Source organism: Pseudonaja textilis, chromosome 4 (assembly GCF_049901715.1).
Source record: "Pseudonaja textilis isolate UNSWEBS1 chromosome 4, rPseTex1.2, whole genome shotgun sequence".
NCBI lineage: Eukaryota > Metazoa > Chordata > Lepidosauria > Squamata > Elapidae > Pseudonaja > Pseudonaja textilis.
In genome coordinates this window covers 92,679,371-92,702,140 of record NC_141993.1, presented here as the reverse complement: position 1 = coordinate 92,702,140, position 22,770 = coordinate 92,679,371, and the positions used below count along the sequence as shown (strand labels likewise).

Genomic DNA, 22,770 nt, shown 5'->3' with positions numbered 1-22,770 from the left:
TTTTCTCTGACAAATCCTCCTTTTTGTGTCTTTTTTTTAACGCTGGGCACAGCTGCAGCCTCCAGCCCGTTTTCTTGGCCGGAGGCACCCCAGCTATTTCCAGGGCCTGCCTGTGTCTGGGCTGCAAAAAATGCACTTTTTGCGGAGGGGGGGAAGCACTGGGAGGGAGGAGGAGGAGGAGGAGGAAGAAGGGTAATTATAGCAGCACCACTTTTAGCTCCAAAAATGTGGGGAAAACTTTGGGCGTCCATTGTCAATTCAGAGCAGAGCCGTCTTTATCAGCAACCGCGTTAGGAAATAATTAGTCATATTTGCAGCCGGGACAACAAAAGGACTGAATTGATGGCTAGAAAATATATATATATTTTAAAAGGTCCTTTTTTTTCTAAAAATGATATATATAATTTAGGATCATTCTCAGAGGCAACCCAGACAAGACAAGAAAGAGGCTCTTATGGACCCACAGCACTCCTATTTTTAAAATATCTTCCATTTATTTCCCCCCATCAAAAATTCTTCCCTGTCTATTTCTGGAACTCTTCAATAGCTTCTCTTGTAGGCCTCAAAGTAGGATTCCATTTTTTTTTCTTTCTTAAAAAAAAGTAGTTTTTTGAATATTTGAAAAGTATATTAATATAGACTTCAGCTCTTTTTCAGACTTTTTTGAAATTTCCCACCCGGTTTATATTGAGAGGGTGGTACCAACAGCAGCGACCACCGTTTTTGCAAGAATTAAATATTTTGCAAGAATTAAATGTTTTTGCAATTAAATTAAATGGTGATTAAATATTTTGCAAGAATTAAATATTTTTCAAGAATTAAATGTTTTTGCAATTAAATTAAATGGTGATTAAGTATTTTGCATATAATGATATAATGATTATATAATGATATGAGGATATATAAGTTTGGATTGATAATAAGAGTTATTATGTAAGGTAATTGTAATTGAGACTACGAAATGAATGCACAAAACTGATGAACCAACCGACACACTGTTTGTACATAAGTACGGATGAGAGCTGATGTTTTTAGGTTTTGTCTGTTTGTCTGTTTGTTAAAAAAACAATAAAATTGTTTAAAAAAAAATATTTTGCAAGAATTAAATATTTTGCAAGAATTAAATGTTTTTGCAATTAAATTAAATGGTGATTAAATATTTTGCAAGAATTAAATATTTTGAATTAAATATTTTTTAAATATTTTGCAATTAAATTAAATGGTGATTAAATATTTTGCAAGAATTAAAAATAGGGTAGCGGAGTGTCATCCGGGGAGTGACACAGTTGGTGCCGGAGCTTTTGATGGGCCTGGGATGAGGCCAGGATTCCCGGGAGGGATTCAAAGGCCCAGGGAAGAGGAGTCCAAAATGGGCTTTGGTTTGCTCCTTCTTTGGCTTTTGGGACACTGCTGGATGAATAAAAAGGTAATAACTGTAAAAGAAAGGAAGGAGGAAGGAGGGCGGGAGGAGGAGGAGGAGCAGGGGGAACGCCATGCAGCAGCTCAGGTGGGCCATAGAAGCTGATAAGCTACTAGATGCTTATTCACTTTCTTTTCCACTTCCTTCTTCTTTTTTCTTTTCCTTTTCTTTTGAGGATCTCGTCTGTTGAGAGTCCTTCCACCCTCCCCTCATCAATTTCTTGTCTCCTCCTCCCTCCCTCCCTCCCTTCTTCCTCCCTTATCGATTCCTTGTCTCCTTTCTTCCTTCCTTCCCCGCTCCCTCATTTCTTGTCTCCTTCCTCCTTTCCTTTTCTGTCTTTCTTTCCTTCTTTCCTTCCTTCCTTCCCTCCCTACACCTTCCTTCCTTCTTCCTCCCTCATCAATTTCTTGTCTCCCTTCCTCCTTTCCTTCTTTCTGTGTTTCCTTCTTCCTTCCTTCCTTCCTTCCCTCCCTCCCTCCCTCCTTCCTTCCTTCCTTCCATCCTTCCCTCGTTCCTTCCTTCCATCCCTTCCTTCCATCCTTCCTTCCTTCCTTCCCTCCCTCCCTCCCTCCTTCCTTCCTTCCTTCCTTCCTTCCTTCCTTCCTTCCTTCCTTCCTTCCATCCTTCCCTCGTTCCTTCCTTCCATCCCTTCCTTCCATCCCTTCCTTCCTTCCCTCCCTCCTCCCTCCCTCCCTTCCTTCCTTCCTCCCTCCCTCCCTCCCTCCCTCCTTCCTTCCTTCCTTCCATCCATCCCTTCCTTCCTTCCCTCCTCCCTCCTTCCCTTCCTTCCTTCCTTCCTTCCTTCCTTCCTTCCTTCCTGTTATTCTTTCTTTTTCCTTCTCTCTCTGAAATGCTTTGCTACTCGGGGGCCCGTTCCTCCCTCCCCCGCACTCTTTTAATTCCCAGCGTTGCCCCCTGCCCCCTCTCTCTTTGCGGTCGTTCCCCCAGCCCCACTCCAAAGGGTGCATTTTTCTACATTATTTCCATAAATCCAGACATTTGCATCTGTATTCCTCCCTCCTCCCCCTCGTCTTCTTCTATCCCTCTTTTTTTAAACCGGGGAGCAGCATCTGCGAAAGTGAATTAAGGGCCATTTTTGACTCAGGCGTTGCTTTGAAAATGTCCAATTATCGCGGATCACGTTCCAACCGAAAGGCAAAGCAAACCCAATTCTTTCTCCTTCCTCAGGACTTGAACGGTATCAGGAAAGCTCCCTCTGCGGTTCCTGCTTCCCACAATTACTACCCTTTCCCCCCAAATACGACCTACCCTGAAAGTAAGTCCTAGCTTGATTTTGACACGTGTGCCCAATATAAGCCCTGCTCCCAAAATAAGCCCTAATTGAGACCCCGCCCACTCCAGAGTGGACCGGTAAAAATTAAGCTAGGGTGGGAATAGGGGGGTGGAGCTGTCCTACTATTTACCTTAGGACAGGTGTAGCCAGGCCTCGCACACCCCGACACCTGCCTGGCCAGCCCATTTCTTCTGCAGCTGGAAAGGCTGGTCAGGCTTTCCTGAAGGCCTCTGGAGCTGAGAACAAAGCTCTGGATCGATCCTGAGCTCTATTATGGGATGCAGAGGCCTTCAGGGAAGCCTTGCCGGCTGCAGAAGAAGAAGAAATTTCTCCGACAGCGAAAAGAAGGTCAGGGTGACGCCCGCAAGTGAGATTAGTCAGTGGGCAACTTCCCCCGAAAGTAAGACCTGGTGCCTTTTTTTTTGGTGGCAAAAAGATTATAAGCCAGGGTCTTATTTTGGGGGAAACACGGCAGATAAGGGCTAACAGAATTCAAGAGGGTTTGGGTTTAGTCCATTTGTGGCTATGCAGCAATTCCAGGCTTGTTCCTATCTTGACTCCGCCACTCCTTCTCCTCCCGCAACCAACATCCGAATCTCCTGCCCGTCACGCCTCTCCCTGCCTTCAGCCTCCATCGGAACATCATAAGCTGGCAGCGGTTGGACATGTGAAATCACGCGAGATCATGCAAAACCATGCAAAGCCCCCCAAAATAAGACCTGGTGCCTTTTGTTGGTGGCGAATAAAATATAAGACAGGGTCTTATTTTGGGGAAAACACGGTATTTATTTCCCAACAATTGCCAAAAGAAGCGATGAATAAATCCAGAGCCCTTGACTGTCTTTGACAGCAGACAAGGCTCTTTGAAACAGGACCCTCTTTGTGCCTCAAGGGGTCCCCCACCACATGTAGTCCTCGACATATGACCTCATTGCAGCCTGAAATCTCTGTGGCTAAGCAAGGGACCATGGTTGTGTCACCTTTGCCTCATTCTATGACCTTTCTCCCCATGGCTGGTGACTGAATCACTGCTGTTCTTAAGTGAGTCACATGGTTGTTCAGCGAATCCGGCTTCCCCCATGGACTTCACTCCTCAGAAGGTCGCCCAAGAGATTTGCGTGACACCCCCGGGGCGCTGCGACTGTCGTAAGTTGGAGTCAGTGGCCAAATGTCTGAATTTTGATCACGTTGAACGTCAGGATGCTAAAATGGTCATAAGTGTGAACAATGGTGCTAAGTCACTTGTTTTTTTGAGGGGGGGTTAACTTTGAACTAAATGAACTGTTATAAATCTATTTGCCTGTATTTGCTGTGACTTTTCTGGCTCCAGAGCAAAACTGATCGATAGGATTCGATTCAGTTTGTGGGAATATGTGGGAGTGGGCTGGGTTGTTACAGTTACAGATTAACAGAGTTGGAAGGGGGACCTTGTAGGTCATCTAGTCCAACCCCACTGTCCAAGCAGGAGATCCTACACACCATTCCTGACAGATGGGAGTCCAGTCTCTTCTTGAAAGCCTCCAGGGATGAAGCTCCCATAATTTCTGAAGGCAACTTCGGTTCCATGGGTGGATTGTCCTCCCTGTCAGAAAGTTTCTCCTCGTTTCCAGGTTGAATCTCTCCTGGGTCAGTTTCCATCCATTGTTCCTTGTCCGGCCTTCAAAGATGTTTTGGAGAATAGCTGGACCCCCTTCCTCCTCCTCTCTGGGGCAGCCCCTCAAATATTGGAAGATTGCTATCCTCTCCCCCTGGTCCTTCTCTTCCCTAAACTAGCCAGGCCCAGTTCCTGCAACCGTCCATCGTAGGTTTTAGCCTCCAGTCCCCTAAATCATTCTGGTTGCTCTTCTCTGCATTTTTTCCAGAGTCTCAACCTCTTTTTTGCATCTCTTCTTTGTGGGAAGCCCTGAGATATTGGGAGATGCTATCATGTTACCCCATCCTTCTTTTCCTTAAACTAGACATGTCCATCCATGGTTTGCTCAGCTTTCTTTCTTTCTTTCTTTCTTTCTTTCTTTTCTTTCTTTCTTTCTTTCTTTCTTTCTTTCTTTCTTTCTTTCTTTCCTTCCTTCCTTCCTTCCTTCCTTCCTTCCTTCCTTTTTCTCTCTCTTTCTTTCTTTCTTTTCTTCTTCTTTCTTTCTTTTCTCTTTCCTCTTTCTTTCTTTCTTTCTTTCTTTCTTTCTTTCTTTCTTTCTTTCTTTCTTTCTTTCCTTTTTTCTCTTTCTTTCTTTCCTTTCTCTCTCTCTTTCTTTCTCTTTCTTTCTTTCTTTCCTTTTTCTCTCCTTTCTTTCTTTCTTTCTTTCTTTCTTTCTTTCTTTCTTTCTTTCTTTCTTTCTTTCTTTCTTTCTTTCTTTCTTTCTTTCGCTTTAGAAAATAGCTGACCCCCTTCCTCCTCCTCTCTGGGCAGCCCCTCAAACATTGGAAGATGCTCTCCTGTCTCCCCTGGTCCTTCTCTTCCCTAGACTAGCCAGGCCCAGTTCCTGCAACCGTTCGTTGTAGGTTTCAGCCTCCAGTCCCCTCATTCTCCTGGTTGCTCTTCTCTGCACTCCTTCCAGAATCTCCAGGTCTTTTTTAATGCTGTGGTGACCAAAACTGGATGCAGGACTCTAGGTGTGGCCTTGCTAAGGCTTACTAATTGTTGGCGGTTGTGAGGCCAGCCATCTCCCAGAGCAACAACTCTTCCCCAGCTGAGCCATCCCTCAAAGCGATGCCAAAAATGGGAACAAAAATAGCATTGCTCTCCAACTCCAAACACCCCCGCAGAGAGAGAGAGAGAATATAAGGTCCCAATTCTGAATCCTGACTGTGGTTGCCTCTGCAGCTGCCGTTAATATAAAACCAGGTTTCCTCTCTCCGCAGAAAAATCTACTATAGGTAATCCTCCAATTGCAACGGTTCATTGAGCGACCATTCGAACTCACAGTGACACTGGAAAAAGAGACTTAGAACCGTTTTCTCACCTTTAACGAACGTTGCAGCCTCCCTGGGCTCACTTGGTCGGAATGCAAAGACTTGCTAACTGGTGCATATTTATGATGGTTGCAGTTTGCCCGGGGATCATGTGATCTCCTTCCCCCAAACTTCTGACAAGCTGTGAGGGTGGTTTTCTGGCAGACCTCTCACGACCCAACTAGATAACATCATCAGAGCTAGAAGGGAGTGAGAGCAATGAACTGGTGGAATGACTTGCCACCAGAAGTTGAGGATGGCTCCAGCACTGGAGGTTATGAAGAAGGGATTGGACGGCTGTTTGTCTGGAATGGTAGCGCATCCTCCTGCTTAAGCGGGGGGGTTGGACTAGAAGACCTCCGAGGTCCCTTGCAGTCCCATGATTCAAGAAGAAGGGAGGGAGGGAGGGAGAGAGGAGAAAAAGGAGGTGGAGGGAGGGAGGGAAAGAAGGAAGGAAAGAATGAAAAAAGGGAGGGGAAAGAAGGGAGGGAGGGAGGAGGAGAAAAAGAGAGACGTAGGGAGGGAGGAAAGGATGCAAGAGAAGGAAAGGAGGGGAAAATGGAGGGAGGAAGGGAGGGTGGAAGGAAGGAAGGAAAGGAGAGATGTAGGGAGGAGAAAAGAAAGGAAAGGAGGGGAAAAGGAGGAAGGAAGGAGAAAAGGAGAGGGAGGGAGGGGAAGGAAGAAAGGAAAGAAGGAAAAAGGAGGGGAAAGAAGGGAGGGAGGGGAGGAGAAAAGAAGGAAAGGGGGGGAAATGGAGGGAGGAAGGGAGGGAAGAAGGAAGGAGAAAAGGAGAGACGTAGGGAGGGGAAAAGAAAAGGAAAGGAAAAGGGAGGAAGGAAGGAAGAAAAAGAGGGAGGGAGGGAGGGAGGAAGGAAGGAAGGAAAGAAGGAGGGGAAAAGGGAGGAAGGGAGGGGTGGAAGGAAGGAAGAAGAAAAGGAGAGACGTAGGGAGGAGGAAAGGACGAAAAGAAGGAAAGGAGGGGAAAAGGAGAGGGAGGGAGAGAAAGAAGGAAGGAAAGGAGAAAAAAGGGAGGGGAAAGAAGGGAGGGAGGGAGGAAGGAGAAAAGAAGAGATGTAGGGAGGGGAAAAAGAAAAGGAAAGGAGGGGAAAAGGGAGGGATGAAGGAGAAAAGGAGAGGTGGAGGGAGGGATGGAAGAAGGAAGGAGAAAAGGAGAGGTGGAGAGAGGGGAGGAAGAAGGGAGAGAGGAAGGGAGGAAGGAGAAAAGAGACATAGGGAGGGAGGAAAGGACGAAGAGAAGGAAAAGAGGGGAAAATGGAGGGAGGAAGGGAGGGTGGAAGGAAGGAAGGAGAAGTGGAGAGACGTGGGAGGAGAAAAAGAAAAGGAAAGGAGGGGAAAAGGGAGGAAGGAAGGAGAAAGGAGAGGGAGGGAGGGAAAGAAGGAAGGAAAGAAGGAAAAAGGGAGGGGAAAGAAGGGAGGGAGGGAGGAGAAAAGAAGGAAAGGGGGGAAATGGAGGGAGGAAGGGAGGGTGGAAGGAAGGAAGGAAAAGGAGAGACGTAGGGAGGGGGAAAAAGAAAAGGAAAGGGGGGAAAGGGAGGAAGGAAGGAGAAAAGGAGAGGGAGGGGAGGAGGAAGGAAGGAAGGAAAGAAGGAGGAAAAGGGAGGAAGGGAGGGTGGAAGGAAGGAAGAAGAAAAGGAGAGATGTAGGGAGGGAGGAAAGGACGAAAAGAAGGAAAGGAGGGGAAAATGGAGGGAGGAAGGGACGGTGGAAGGAAGGAAGGAGAGAAAAGGAGAGATGTAGGGAGAAGGGAAAAAGGAAAAGGAAAGGAGGGGAAAAGGGAGGAAGGAAGGAGAAAAGGAGAGGGAGGGAGGAAGGAAGGAAGGAAGGAAGGAAAAAAGAAAAAAAAGGGAGGGAAAGAAGGAGGTGGAAGGAAGGAAGAGAAAAGGAGAAAGGAGGAAAAGAAAAGGAAAGGAGGGGAAAGGGAGGAAGGAGAAAAGGAGAGGGAGGGAAGGAAGGAAGGAAAGGAGGAAAAAAGGGAGGGGAAAGAAGGGAGGGTGGGAGGAAGGAGAAAAGAAGAGATGTAGGGAGGGAGGAAAGGAAAAGAAGAAGGAAAGGAGGGGAAAAGGAGGGACGAAGGGAGGAACTGTGGAACTGCTTGCCACTAGAAGTTGTAAATGCTCCAATACTGGAGGTTTTGAAGACGAGACTGGAGAGCCCCCAGCCTGCAATGGTCTAGGGTCTCCCAGGGGTGGGATTCAAATGTTTTTACTACCGGTTCTGTGGGCGTAGCTTGGTGGGCGTGGCAGGGGAAGGAAACTGCAAAATCTCCGTTTCAGAGGTGGGAATTTGCTGGTTCTCCGAACTCCTCAAAATTTCTGCTACCGGTTCTCCAGAACTGGTCAGAACCTACTGAATAGCCACCTCTGGGGTCTCCTGCTCAGGCAGAGGGTTGGACTAGACGACCTTCGAGGTCCCTTCCAACTCCTTTGCTCTGACACGGTTTTGCTCAAACGTGGCGTTCAGCCCGAGCGGCCCAGAGCAAACCATTCGCTCGCGGAAGGACCGTGGAGTACATTTTACAACCACAGCGCTTCCTGAAGAGCCGCTGCAGAAAAAGGTCGCAAACCCATATTGTGACCCTGCCCGTCACAAACCAAGGACTACCTGAGATTAATTGGTGAGGCTCCTCTTCCCAGCCAGCGCAGGCGTTGGGTGCGCAAAGGGGACAGAAGGAGGGAGGCCGATTGAGGAGGGGCTGGGGGCTGTGTGTGTGTGTGGTGGGGGGCTACATCCTGTTTCCCCTCTGAAGACCCCTGTTGACAGCTTCAGGCAGGAATAAATCGACATGCGACGTGTGGGAGAAGCACGCAGGGACGGCCTCCGGCGCCACCACAGATGCTTCCAGAGACCCATTCACAGAAATGAAAATTTAATTTTCAGCCACTTGCTTTCCCAGCGTTCCTCCGACACTCTCTGTTTCCCCCAAAACCAAAATAAAAATACAGCCCCTTTAAGAAAAGAAAAGACGTATTTAAAAGAAAAACACGATTAAAATGTCTTTCCAGATGGCAAAAACGGAGCCAGAGAGAATGGAAAACGGCCTTGGTAAATTAAATCAACAATTAAATTAAAAACAAAACAACCGTGGATGGGTTGGTTCATCTGAGATTCTCCCCTGAAACCTTCCTGAATATGGCTCCCCAATAATTTGGGTGGGTGGGCGGCTGTTGCTGGTTTTAAATTCTTCTTGGACGGCCCACCTCTCCGAAATGGTCTGGGGTCTCCTGATTGAGCAGGGGTTGGACTAGAAGACCTCCGAGGCCCCTTCCAGCTCTATTCGGATTGATTGGTTGGTTGGTTGATGGATTACTGAGCCCCCTCTGTGGTTCTGAACCTAAGGCCAAAGGTCAGATGATCCCACCTGACGTTCTCCTCATTCTCCATCCCACTTTCCGGGGGGACTACGAGACCCAGCCTTCCCAACCGGCGTACCCAAACATCCTGTCCTCACATGGCTGGAATGAAGGCGGGCAAATGCTGACCTCTAAAAGAGGGAAGAACCTTCTACACCTCTCCATGACGGGACCTGTTATGGTGGACACATCTGCTCAGCTTCTCTTCCATGGCTCGCTCTTAGACTTGGCTTTGGAGAGGGTTCAAATCTCCACCTTGGCCCAGGTAAGGAGACCCTTGGGGGAGGGGGGGGCAAATGCTGACCTCTAAAAGAGGGAAGAACCTTCTACACCTCTCCATGACGGGACCTGTTATGGTGGACACATCTGCTCAGCTTCTCTTCCATGGCTCGCTCTTAGACTTGGCTTTGGAGAGGGTTCAAATCTCCACCTTGGCCCAGGTAAGGAGACCCTTGGGGGAGGGGGGGGCAAATGCTGACCTCTAAAAGAGGGAAGAACCTTCTACACCTCTCCATGACGGGACCTGTTATGGTGGACATATCTGCTCAGCTTCTCTTCCATGGCCCGCTCTTAGACTTGGCTTTGGAGAGGGTTCAAATCTCCACCTTGGCCCAGGTAAGGAGACCCTTGGGGGAGGGAGGGCAGTCCCCAAGCACCAGCTCCCTCCATAGGCAACCACTCCACCCCACCCCCACATCCTCTGGTTGACTGGTCCCATGGCTTCCAAGAGGTCCTCAATGCAGGCCAGCCTTCCCTCCTTCCTCCTCAGATCTGCTGCGTTTCCAGCGGATGCCACCATCGGTGGTTAAAGGACGTAGAAGTCATTGTTGTTGGACACGTCCGCAAACTGCTGGAGGCCCAGGGCTGCCCCCTGGGACTCCAAAGGGGGCTTCTTCCCGTTCTTCTGGAGGTGGCCTACCATGGTGTCTCCCAGGAGCGGCCTCTGGCATGGCATCTCTTGCATGGGCTTAGCCGGGGCTTGGCCGGGACTCTTGGGTTGGCGCTTCTCGTTGGAGGAGGCCACGCAACAGCGGCAAGCCAGGAAGGGCTTGGCTGGTTGTGGCTTGGTCTTCCTTCTGGGCAAGGAGGCCGGACCTCTTCGGACGGGGACGGCCTTGGCCTTGAGCGTTGGGCCTTTCAACCTGCTCCTCTTCTTCTGAGCTTGGTCCAAGCTGGTGTCCGAATGCGAGGAGCTGCTTTCGTTCCAGACGGCGTGGCCGCAGGTGCCGAGGCTCTGGAGGGGCAAGGCCAGGCGTAAGGCTTTCCAGAACTTGGATCCCAGGGGCTTGGACTTCTCCCCTTTCCAGACCACGAAAGCCACGGATTCCTTCAGCTGCTGGACGCTGGGGTGGGCGCGGGGCAGAGGCTGGTACTCCACCACCACCAGCTTGGTGGCAATGTTGTTCTGGCAAAGGAGGCCCAGTTTAAACTCCAGAAGGCTGATGCTCTTCTCCAGAAGATATTCGGGGCTCAGGACCACCAGCATCTTCCGGCTTTTCTGGATGAAGTCAAAGATGGCCTCGGTGACGTCTAAGCAGGAGAAGGAAAGACAAGGGGTTAAGAGAAGGGCAGCCCAAACCATGATAGCGAGTCTCCTGCCCCTGTCGGAGTCGGAATCCGAGGAGGGAGATGGACAGCTGACACGGGGTGGGGGGGTGTATGGCTCCGTTGGCTGGGGAGGAAACTGGGGAAGGGCAAAGTCCAGCTGGGCAGAGCGGGGAGAAGTAGAACAAGGGAGAAGGGAGTTCGGAGGAAGACTCAGCCCGCCCCTCTTCATCCTAGGGCACACAGGGAAGAACGGAGAAGGGAGCAACGTGGGTTGCATGGCTGACGGGGGGAGGAAAGGGCCCTGAGTCCCTTCATTAGCCACAGCTGGGAATGAGAGTTTAAAAGAGATGCGAGCTGAGAGTGGTGTTTTCTGGGAGCAAACATGGTTTATCATGTGTTGACTTTGGTTATGTGTGTTCCTGGCGTCTTCCCAACCGTGTTGAATTACTGCCGTTCCTTCACATCTGCGATTCCTTCTCCTGCCCCGCCAGACTAAAATGACCTCATTTTGCCTTGATTGGACTTCTAGTTCCAGTTTGTGTTGACCATGTTTTGGACTTGAGTCTCTGCAGCCCAAGGCTGTTCCTGGGAGAGTTTTTTTTTCCTCCAGTCCAGAAGGGAACCAGGACATTGTGGGGCAAAGTCGGAGCTCGTAAAGGGACTCCTACGGATTGTTGGACTGCGTGGCCTTGGTGCCACGCCCCTTTGGGTCATCACACCAAGTCTTCCAGTATTTGAGGGGCTGCCCCAGAGAAGGGGGGAGGGTCAACCTGTTAAGAGTAGAGTAGAGTAGAATAGAATCGAATTCTTTATTGGCCAAGTGCGGTTGGACACGCAAGGAATTTGTCCTGGTGCAAGTTCTTCGTGTGTCCAACCACACTTGGCCACCGTTCTCCAAAGCACCAGGAGAAGGAGCAACGGATGGAAACCCATCCAGGAGCAACCTAGAATGAAGGAAGAATTTCCCGACGGGGAGAACGATTAACCCGCGGAACAGAAGTGGCCTCAAGAGGTTGGCGGCAGCTCCATCCCTGGAGGTCTTGGAGAAGAGTTTGGATAGCCATTTGTCTGGGATGATGATATAGGGACTCCTGCTTGAGCAGAGGGCTGGACTAGAAGACCTCCGGGGACCCTTCCAGCCCTAGGATTCTATGATCCAACCTGGAACCCAAAAGACATTTCCTGACAGGGAGAAGAATTAACCCGTGGAATGGGCGGCCTTCAGAAGTTGTGGGTCTCTCCCGTCACTGGAGGTTTTTAAGAAGAGACCGGAGAGCCATTTGTCTGAAGTGGTGTCTCCAGTTTCCTGCTCAAGCAAGGGGTTGGACTAGAAGACCTCTGGGGTCCCTCCCAGCTCTTGTTATTCTCCCCATTAGCCTTCCCAAGCCACAGGCACGTCACCTGTCTTGAACCATTAAGGAGAGGAAGGTTGCTTTGAACCCAGGGCCACGTAAAGTTCAGCCACTGATCGACAAGACAAATTCCTTGGGTGTCCAATCGCACTTGGCCAATAAGGAATTCATTCATTCATTCATTCATTCATTCATTCACTCATTCAATCATTCATTCATTCACTCATTCATTCATTCATTCATTCATTCACTCATTCAATCATTCATTCATTCATTCATTCATTCATTCATTCATTCATTCATTCACTCATTCAATCATTCAATCATTCATTCATTCACTCATTCACTCATTCAATCATTCAATCATTCATTCATTCATTCATTCACTCATTCAATCATTCATTCATTCATTCATTCACTCATTCAATCATTCATTCATTCACTCATTCAATCATTCATTCATTCATTCACTCATTCAATCATTCATTCATTCAAAGAAGTTTTTGCATGCAGGAAGTCCTCAACATACGGCCACAAGAGAGCCCAGGATTACTGTTGCTAAGTGAGACGGTTGCCCAGTTGCCAATCGCTGCAGTTGTTCAGTGAGTCGCATGGTTGTTAAGCGAACTTGGCTTCCCCCTGTTGACTTGGCTTGTCATTCAGTCGCAAAAGGGGATCATGTGATTCCACCCACCCACCCCCGGGACACTGCAACCGTCATAAATATGAGTCAATTGCCAAGTGTTTGAATTCTGATCATCTGACCATGGATATGAAGTGGGAAAAATGGTCATAAGTGCTTTCTTTGAGGGCTGTCGTAACTTTGAATGCTCATTAAACTTTCTGGAAGGAAGAGGGGTTGGTGGAAAGGAGAAGGGAAATCCTCCCTCCCTTCTAGCCCTGATGATATTCCCTAGTTGGGTTGTGAAACATCTGCAAGAAAACCATGGACCTTAGAGAGCACCAAGGAGCCCACAGTCCTTGCCTTCTTCTTCCTCTTCTTCTTCCCCTCCTCCTCCTCTCTCCTTCTCCTCTTCCTCTTCCTCCTCTCTCCTCCTCTTCCTCCTCCCCCTCCTCCTCCTCCTCCTCCAACCCCACTCCCTGCTAGCCCTGATGATGTTCCCTAGTTGGGTTGTGAAACGTCTGCAAGAAAACCACCAACCTCAGAGAGCACCAAGGACCCCACAGTCCTTGCCTTCTTCTTCCTCTTCTTCTTCCCTCCTCCTCCTCTCTCCTTCTCCTCCTCTCTCCTCCTCCTCTTCCTCCTCTCCCCCCCCCGTCCTCCTCCTCCAACCCCACTCCCTGCTAGCCCTGATGATGTTCCCTAGTTGGGTTGTGAAACGTCTGCAAGAAAACCACCAACCTCAGAGAGCACCAAGGACCCCACAGTCCTTGCCTTCTTCTTCCTCTTCTTCTTCCCCTCCTCCTCCTCTCTCCTCCTCCTCCTCCTCCTCCTCCTCTTCCTCCTCTCCCCCCCTCCTCCTCCAACCCCACTCCCTTCTAGCCCTGATGATGTTCCCTAGTTGGGTTGTGAAACGTCTGCAAAAAATCCACCAAGCTCAGAGAGCACCAAAAACCCCACAGTCCTTGCCTTCTTCTTCCTCTTCTTCTTCCCCTCCTCCTCCTCTCTCCTCCTCCTCTCTCCTTCTCCTCCTCCTCTTCCCTCCTCTCTCCTCCTCTTCCTCCTCTCCCCCCTCCTCCTCCTAGTTGGGTTGTGAAACGTCTGCAAGAAATCCACCAAGCTCAGAGAGCACCAAGGACCCCATAATTCACCCCTCCCCATGAGCTACAAATATCCCCTACTATTTGGTACCCAGAGAAAGCATGAGGCCTGGAGCCTGACTGGACCATTCCTCCCTCCCCGCTGCTGAGCACATGGGAATGTAACCACCTGGACCGGTGAAAAAATGCTCCAGTCTAGCAAAATCTTCCAGAGAGGAAAAGGGGAAACTAACGAAACCCATGTTTTATAATATCCCCAAAGCTCCTGTTCTGTGTTTTCCCCCTTTCGGTTTGAAACATATTCTGATGGGAAGCAAAAATGAACTCACAAATTCTCTCTAAGGGAGAGCTCAAAAAGGCCCAGCAATTTTGCCTTTTTTTTTTCTCCTAACTATTTAAGAAGGAAAACGAGAAGAAACAAGATTTTTATATTACAGACTAGCTTGCTACCCAGGCTTTGCTATGAAACTACGCGGTCAGGCTTAGTTTTTGGGGGAGGAAAATAACGGAGGAAAAATTCTGCCTCTGCCTACCGGCATCCATCGGTATTCCTCTGGCTAGCATCCTGTCAGTATGTGAGAGAGCAGAGGGCTGCTTGGAAACTGAAACAGTATTGACTGTGTGAGCAAGGAGACAGCAAGGAGCCTGGGCGTGGCTTAGCTCAACTGTTGTGTACTAAAGCTGCTTGGTGCTGCTGTGAAACTAAAACTCCTCTGCTTGTGTTTTGCATTTGGAAGAGATTTCTTTCCAGGTGGGGAGGCGGGAGTAGAACTCTTTAGCATCAGATAATAATAATAATAATAATAATAATAATAATAATAATAATAATAATAATAATAATAATAATAATAATAATATAGGAAATACGAACGCTCTGAGGATGATTTGGAAAAAATCCTTTCTTAGTGAGCCCCTAGAAGCCAAGAGGAACCTACGTGCTTTACGGTTCTGGAGATTTTGTGATGATGCATGAGTGGTATTTCGCTTTTATATAGAGAGAAAAGTTCATCTGAGCTGTGCTTATGAGTTAAAAACCCATGGATTTGAATCCACTTGTCAATAAGAAAAAAACAAACAGCTGGTTTAATTTCTAAAGTTAATGGCAAGAGCTGGTGGCATTTTTAAATGGACTTAATCCATCTGGATTAGCAGAATAATAGACTTTGGGAAGATAGTAAATGCATTTTCCTGGGGGTGAACATTTCAAGGGAAAAAGGAAGAGAAAGGAAGCAAACCCTCAGTCTCTAAAAAATAAAAGAAATAGCACATTTTGAGCGTCTTCATTCATTCCTCTGGGGTTGTAGGCACTTAGGGACAACATATCCCTTTTATTTCTTTTCTTAATGCTATTTCCTGATGACTTTATTTTTAATCTGTAGCCCCAAAACCACAGCTCGTAAAATGTTATTTTGAAATTCTCTATTCTACCGTCTTGATTTTTAAGGGTTTTAACTCTGGTCCTCCTGCAGGTATTCCTCGACTTACGACCACAATCAAACTCCAAAACTTCTGGGTTCGCTGTCAGGAAATTTCACTGTCAGAGAATTAGCCCTGTAGCTCAGGGTCCTACTTTGGTGCTTTCTCAGCTGTGTGTGTGTGTGGGAGGGTTTCTACCAAACATCTCAGGATCCAACTAGGTACCATCATCAGTGCTAGAAGGGAGTGGGGTTTGCGAGGAGGAGGAGGAGGAGGAGGACTGTAGGGCCATTGGTGCTCTCTGAACATGGTTTTATTGCAGACATCTCATGACCCAACTAGGTAATTTCATCAGAAGAAAGTGGGGGTTGCAGAGGAGGAGGAGGAGGAGGAGGAGGAGGAGGAGGAGGAGGAGGAGGAGGAGGAGGAGGAGGAGAACAAGAATAAGAGGAAGAGGAAGAGGAGGAGGAAGGGGGAGGACTCTAGGGCTCTTGGTGCTCTCTGAACTTGGTTTTATTGCAGACATCTCATGACCCAACTAGGTAATTTCATCAGAAGAAAGTGGGGGTTGCAGAGGAAGAGGAGGAGAAAGACTGTGTATTCCTAGCTAGTCTCTGAGCTTGGTTTCTTGCGATTCATTACCCAACTAGGTAACATCATCAGTGGCAAAGGGGAGTGGGATTTGCAAGGAGGAAGAAGAGGAGGAGGAGGAGGAAGAAGAAGAAGAAGAAGAGGAGGAGGAGGAGGAGGAGGAGGAGGAGGAAGAAGAAGAAGAAGAAGGAGGAGGAGGAGGAAGAGGAGGAGGAGGAGAAGAAGAAGAGGAAGAAGAAGAAGAGAAGGAAGAGGAGGAGGAGGAGAAGGAGGAGGAAGAGGAAGAGGAGGAGAAGAAGAGGAAGAAGGAAGGAGGAGGAGGAGGAGGGAGGAGGAAGAAGAAGAAGAGGAGGAGGAAGAAGAGGAAGAGGAAGAGGAGGAAGAAGGAGGAGGAGGAGGACTGTGGGGTTGTTGGTGGTCCCTGAGCTTGGTTTTCATGCAGACCTTTCACGAACCAACTAAGTAACATCATCAGTTTGGGAAGGGAGTGGGGGTGAAACCCCTGTAAGAAGGCAGCCAAGCTCAGGGACCACCAACCACCCCACAGGGTTCAGCCTTGCCCTGGCTGGAGCTAACTTCGGCCTTCAGTGTCTGACTTAAGAGGGGTCCATCCTATGGAGCCAACATCTAGAAGAGTCATGGTGGAAACCAGAACCTGCTGTGATGTGGCTTGGTTGCCAGCAGGCGCAAGGGAGGTAGGGGCGTCTCGGGGATACAACCAGCTGCCCCCCCTCTTGCTGATCCCTCTTTTTTTCCCAGCCCTCCAAGGGGGCCAAGCCTCAGAGATATCCCCATCACGAAGTTCTCAAGGTTGACGTCCCACAAGGGGGACAAGGTGACTTCAACTCCTGGTAGAGGACTGGATAACTTACTCTTCAGCAGGGCATGGAGAAGACCGGACTGGAGACGGAGAGAGAGAGAGAGAGAGCCAAGGTCCCTCTTGGGTCAAGAGTTGCGTGTGAGGGACTCTTTCTGGAATCTCATGGTCCCACTTCTAGATCAGAGGTCTCCAGACTTGGCCCCTTTAAGACTGGTGGACTTCAACTCCCAGAATTCTCTGGGTCCATCCAAGCTTTGGACAGGAAGGTGCCTTCAATGCAAGACCAAACCAGCTCCTCAGCACTCTGGTTCTTCACAGGCTACTAACAGGCTACTAACGGCATTTCATGGAATCCTAGGACTGGAAAGGACCTCAAAGGTCTTCTAGTCCACCCCCTTACCTAAGATCCTAGAATCCCAGCCTGGAAAGGAACCTTAGAGATCTCCTAGACCAACCCTCTGCCCAAATCTTTATTCCATGCCAAATGGTTGTTCCGTTTTTAAAAAAATTTCTTGAAGATCTCAAGTTTCTTGAATATATATCTACCCCCTCAAATTGGGCTCTTCAGGGGTGTCGGACTACGACTCCCCAAATCCTCACTTGCCGCTGCATCCATCCTCCCCTGCCGGGGGTGCTTTGGAACGTGGTTAGCGATGATCGGATTTGGTAGGGGGAGGGAACAATGGAGGAGGCCACTTCCAAGGCATCCGTGGGCAGGACCAGGGAGGTCAGAAAAGTCAAGATGGCAGCCGTCATCGTGGGATCTGAGCCCCGCCCCCTTTTACCTATCCCAACACTCCCCCCCCCCCAAAAAAAAACTGGAGGGGGGTGAATTGTCAAACTGCAGCCAGCAACTTGGCTTTTCTGAAACCCTCCCCACCACCACATCCCACGGACACACACACACACACACACACACACACACACACACATGAAAGGGCAAGGGAAAAGCAACTGAAAAACAACAGCGGGATGTATCAAAAGAAGCATTTTATTAAAATTCCAAACAAACAAACAAAAAGGAATCAAAAATTAACACAGGATGTTGTTGACCTCCGAAGCAGATGACACGGATGGAAGAAAAATGGAGAATGGAAGAAAGAAAGAAAAAAAAAGAACAAGCAACTTAACAACCGTCGTACTTAACAACAGAAAGTTTAGGGTCAATTGTGGGCATAAGGCAAGGACTATCTGTACTTTAGATGCAAGGCATATGTGAATTGTGTCTGTCTGTCTGTCCGTCTATCCATCCATCCGTGTCTGTCTGCATTCATCCATCCATCCATCTATCCATCCATCTCTGTCTGTCTGCCTGTCCATCCATCATCTGTCTGTCTGTCTGTCTGTCTATCTATCTATCTATCTATCTATCTATCTATCTATCCATCCATCCATCCGTGTCTGTCTGCATTCATCCATCCATCCATCCATCCGTGTCTGTCTGCATTCATCCATCCATCCATCCATCTATGCCTGTCTGTCCATCCATCATCTGTCTGTCTGCCTGTCTATCTGTCCGTCTATCCATCTATCTATCTATCTATCTATCTATCATCTATCTATCTATCATCTATCTATCATCCATCCATCTGTGTCTGTCTGCATTCATCCATTTATCCATCTATCCATCCATCTGTGTCTGTCTGTCTGCATCCATCTATCTACCCATCTGTCTGTCTGTCTATCCATTATCTATCTATCTATCTATCTATCTATCTATCTATCTATCTATCTATCTATCTATCATCTATCTATCCATCTATATATCATCTATGTATCTATCTATCTATCTATCTATCTTTCTATCTCTCTCTCTCTCCAATATATATCCAATTTATGGACCACCCAGCTCCTTCAAAGACGGCCAGGATAAAATAAAACGTTCAAATGTAGAAACGGCACATAGAAAATCCAAAATGTCAATCCCTTAGAATTCTAGAAGGAAGCCAGAAACAATGGATGCCCTGCCTTCCTGATCAGAACAGAGGCTGCCTTATCACCTGGAAGGTTTTTGGATAAAAGGGTAAAATGGAGATGAAGGTAAAAGGCTTTTTGACTTGGGGGGGGGGGAACCCCCAGGCCCCCACCCTGGCTGACCTCCCCTCGTCTCGCCAGATGCAGTTCCAACCTCGGCAATTTGCACAACACACAACTCCTGGTGCGGTTGCTTTAGGAGGAGCTAGCCTCTTAACCTTCTGCTACAAGAGGTGAATTCGGAAGTCTTCAAATTTGGCAACTTGAAGACTTGTGGACTTCAGCTCCCAGAATTCTCCAGCCCGTCTTAAATTTGCCAAGTTTGGAGACCTCTGGTGTCGGGTCTCCTGCTTTTGGGGTGGTGGTGGTGGGGTGGAGTTGGACTAGATGACCTACAAGGTCCCTTTTCCCACTCTGTTAATCTGTACCTCTCTCTACCCCTGCAGGGCAGACAGAAAAACATCGCTGGCTGGAGAATTCTGGGAGTTGAAGAGTCCACAAGTCTTAAAGTCGCCACGTTGGGGAACCCCTGGATTAATTCATCATCAGACGAGCCAGAGAAATGGGTGGATTTAACAACGCGTTTCGGTCTGTTGCGCGAAGGCAAATCTGGGATTTCAAACTGGCCTCTCTTTGCAAGGTGGATTCGACTTTGGGACACAGCTGGACAGCACGGACTTAGCCCCTGGGGGAGGTTCCCCCTGTGCACACATTTGCACACCCATCGTCCCAAAGGGGCCTCTTGCCGTGAATGGGGAAGGATGTGCAAACAGGCCCTCGCGTGTGTCAATCCATGCGCCAAATCCAAAGGAAAATCAATAAATAGACAAGTCAGGATGATAAAACTCAGGGCAAAGGCCACATCCGAATGGGACGGGGAGGATTTCGGAGAATAAGAAATTAAGAGTCGCTCCCCGGGTTTGCAATTTATAAAAACGATCATAAATAAAAGCTGCGTGTAAACATGGAGGAGGAGGAGGAGGAGGATTATAGCGCCCCTTGTGCAGACATCTCGTGACCCAACTGGGTAACCTCTTCAAGGAATAAGCAGGGAGTAACACCGGAGGAACAATCAAGCAGGGAACAATACCTACCAAGGGGGAAACGACACCCCTGTCAACACTGGCAGGGAAGCCTACAGTGCATAAATAGGGAGCCAACCTCATTCCTTTCTAGCGCTGATGACGTTGCCTAGTTGGGTCATGAAACGCCTGCAATAAAATCACCCAGCTCGGAGACCACCGTGGTTCTGGATGAGTCAGAGAGCCCTGAAGTCTGTTGATCCCCGTGGATTTACACATCTGAATGGGATCCACAGGATTTCCTGCATGGCCTCCATCTGTAACCACCCCGCCCCCCCCCCCAACAATCTTGGGGGACCTGGCAACAGGAGAGGGTTTAAGTTGGTAGGAATCCAAGTGAACCAAATAAGGACTTTGAGTTCTGATCTCTCTCTCTCCCTCCCTCCCTCTCTCTCTTTCTTTCTTTCTTTCTTTCTTTCTTTCTTTCTTTCTTTCTTTCTTTCTTTCTTTCTTTCTTTCTTTCTTTCTTTTTCTTTCTTCTTTCTTTCCTTCTTTCTTTCACTGTTTCTCTCTTTCTGTTTTCTCCCTTTCTCCCCTCCCTCGTTTTCTGTTTTCTCTCTCTGTCCCTCCCTCTCTCTTATACACACACACACACACACACACACGCACGCACACAAACACACACCACTGAGTGTCCAGATCTGCCACCACCCCATAGCAAACCTGGTAATGCTATAATACAGAGACCAGGAGTTGGCAGAACAAAATAGGAAAAAAAAAAGAAATTAGCTTTGCACATTCCCCAGTGGGATTTGAGCCCCCAGCCCGGCCTCCTTGCTCAGCTACCCATAAATCTTCCCCTGCCACTCCTGCGTGGCACCCTCTGAATCTTGATCAGGCTTGGGGGCAGCCATGCCGGAAGCTCAGAGCGCCCCAGGACTGGCCCTTCCTCTGCTCACCGACCCCTGAAAAAAATGGCGTCGTGCCCATTTGGAAGCCAAAACCGAGAGCGGTTCCCCGAAAGGGCAAGGCCCCAAACCCTTCCTTCCAAGCAGGCCTCTCTGGCCGCCTGGGACAGCTTGGGAGAGCCAAAGAGCTGCTTTAGTGTCCAAAGGAAGAGACTGATCACCTCCCTCTGTCCTTAAAAGGATCTCAAGCATTAAAGAAAAGGTAATCCAAAATGGTTCCGGAGGGATCCATTTTGTGCACCATGGCACGTCCGTCACTGGTGAAATAGCCCGGATTGGATGTCTCCTTCTTGGTGGAAAGAAGGAAGGGCTCATTCGAGAAGTTGAAGAAATGTGACATTCCAGATTCCATCCATCCCTCCTCCTCCTTCTCTTCCTCCCTATAAACCCCACTCCCTTCTATCACTGATAACATTACCTAGTTGGGTCATGAAACGTCGGCAAGAAAACTACCAAGCTCAAAGAGCACCAAGAACTCCATAGTCCTTTTCTTTTTCTTCTTCCTTCGCTCCTCCTCCTCCTCCTCCTCCTTATAAACCTCACTCCCTTCTATCACTGATAACATTACCTAGTTGGGTCATGAAACGTCGGCAAGAAAACTACCAAGCTCGAAGAGCACCAAGAACTCCATAGTCCTTTTCTTTTTCTTCTTCCTTCTCTCTCTCTCTCCTCCTCCTCCTCCTCCTCCTCTTTCTCCTCCTTATAAACCTCACTCTCTTCTAATACTGATGATGTTATCTAGTTGGATCATGAAACGTCTGCAAGAAAACTGCCGCTCAAAGAGCACCAAGGACCCCATAGCCCTTTTCCTCCTCCTCCTCCTCCTCCCTACTTACTACTAATACTCTACTACTAATATTACTACTCCTGTTTTCCCGCTGCTTCACTTACAACTGCCTTCTTGGGAATCTTTCAAGATTCACTGCTGTTAAATCCCTCCAGTAAAAAAGTCCCTCTCATCCCAATCGTTACCCACATACATTCTGGGATTATTGGGTGTGAGAAATCCATTTCCAAGTCTTTCCAGGCTGGTTCAGACAGCGAAGGGGGCTGCTGCCCCACCCTTTCCTGCCCCCAGCACGAGAGCCATCACAGTGCACATCGAGCACAAAAAAACAGCATGGTGCATTTCTTGCCCGAGGAGGCCAAAATCCAGCCAAGGTTTTCCCCATTTCCAGCCCGGAGTCCTGGAAGAGGTTTGGATTGCAAAGTTTTTGTCACGGCTGTGGGGACGGAAATGTGACGCCCCTGGAAAAGCCCAGGTAGAGGAAAGCCCACCTGGTCATTTGGAGATAACTTGGGAGAGCCCAAGAGCCACGTTCGTGTCCCCAAAAAACAGGGATCCCCCTGGTCCATTTGGACTGAGATGAAAAGGCCTTTCTGGTAGAGGCTTCGATCCTGTCTCTGGGCGAAGAACTCGGGGGACACCACGAAAGTGTGAAAGGGGAACAAGTGACACCCTCGGGCATCCTTACTATCATGGCACAGGTCTCCCAGAGCGCGCACCTTGCCTCAGCCTCCTGCAAGCTTAGCTTGTGCTTCCCACACAGAGGGGGCACCTTAAAAAACAGGCTAAGTTCAGGTGGGCACCTCTGGCCACACCCAGCCAGGGGTGGAAGGTGTATTCCCAGAGACCTCTCACCCCACCCCACCCTAAAAAAACAGGCCCACTGCTCTCCTCCCGAGCCCAGCTTTCCTTAGACCCAGGGTCCCCAAACTTGGCCACTTTTAAGACTTTTGTGGACTTCAACTCCCAGAATTCCCCAGCCGGCCGTGTGTCTGTTTCTTTCTCTCTTATCCCCCAAAGAGAAGAGATTGCAGAGGAAGGGATTGCAAGAGAGTTAAGAATTCTGGGAGTTGAAGTCCACAAAAGTCTTCAAGTGGCCGAGCGTGGAGTCCTCTGCCTCAGACGCTTTTGGGCGAAAGGCTGACGAGATCTTGCCGACCGGGAAGGTTCTTGGTTCTGCTCTTCACGGGCAACTCAACCAACAGCTCCTTCCAGAACCTTCCCGCTGGATAATGGGACTTCTCGCCTTTCCACTTAATGACGGTCAGCGCCGCCTTGGCTTGCCGGAGCTCCTTCACTTTGCTCTTCTTGATGGGCTTGTACTGGACCAGGATCACCTTGATGGTGCCCTTGGAAGCCATGTTCTCCAGGCCGGCTTTGAACTCCAGCAAAGCCTGGGTGCCCCGCAGGACGTAGTTGGGGCTCAGGATGACCAGGAGACGCCGGCTCCTCTGGATGAAGCTCAGGGTTTCATCCGTGACAACTGGGAGAGAAAACAGGCAGGTTAGGGGCTGCCGGGCAAGGACCTTCCCACCGCCT

At 48.8% G+C, this 22,770-nt stretch overlaps 1 protein-coding gene and 1 long non-coding RNA gene across 7 annotated transcripts in view; one reads left to right on the top strand and one right to left on the bottom strand.

The window, feature by feature from the left end:
- Positions 1–1,360: 1,360 nt before the first annotated feature.
- LOC148125951 (uncharacterized) lies at positions 1,361–8,479 on the top strand. The gene is made up of 3 exons (XR_015743387.1): positions 1,361–1,426; positions 3,757–3,860; positions 8,428–8,479. It is a non-coding gene; the product is annotated as an uncharacterized LOC148125951 (long non-coding RNA).
- Positions 8,480–9,499: 1,020 nt separating this feature from the next.
- Positions 9,500–22,770, bottom strand: part of IL1RAP (interleukin 1 receptor accessory protein) — a 119,924-nt gene continuing 106,653 nt past the window's right edge. For 2 of the 6 annotated variants that reach the window (XM_087933740.1, XM_087933741.1), the window contains one exon: positions 17,456–22,714. In XM_087933740.1, coding sequence (XP_087789866.1) covers positions 22,350–22,714 — 365 coding nt within the window. In that variant the 3' untranslated portion in view covers positions 17,456–22,349. Of the gene's footprint in view, positions 10,562–17,455; positions 22,715–22,770 lie in introns of those variants that run through there. The other 4 variants (XM_087933739.1, XM_087933737.1, XM_087933736.1 and 1 more) reach the window with 4 other exon arrangements.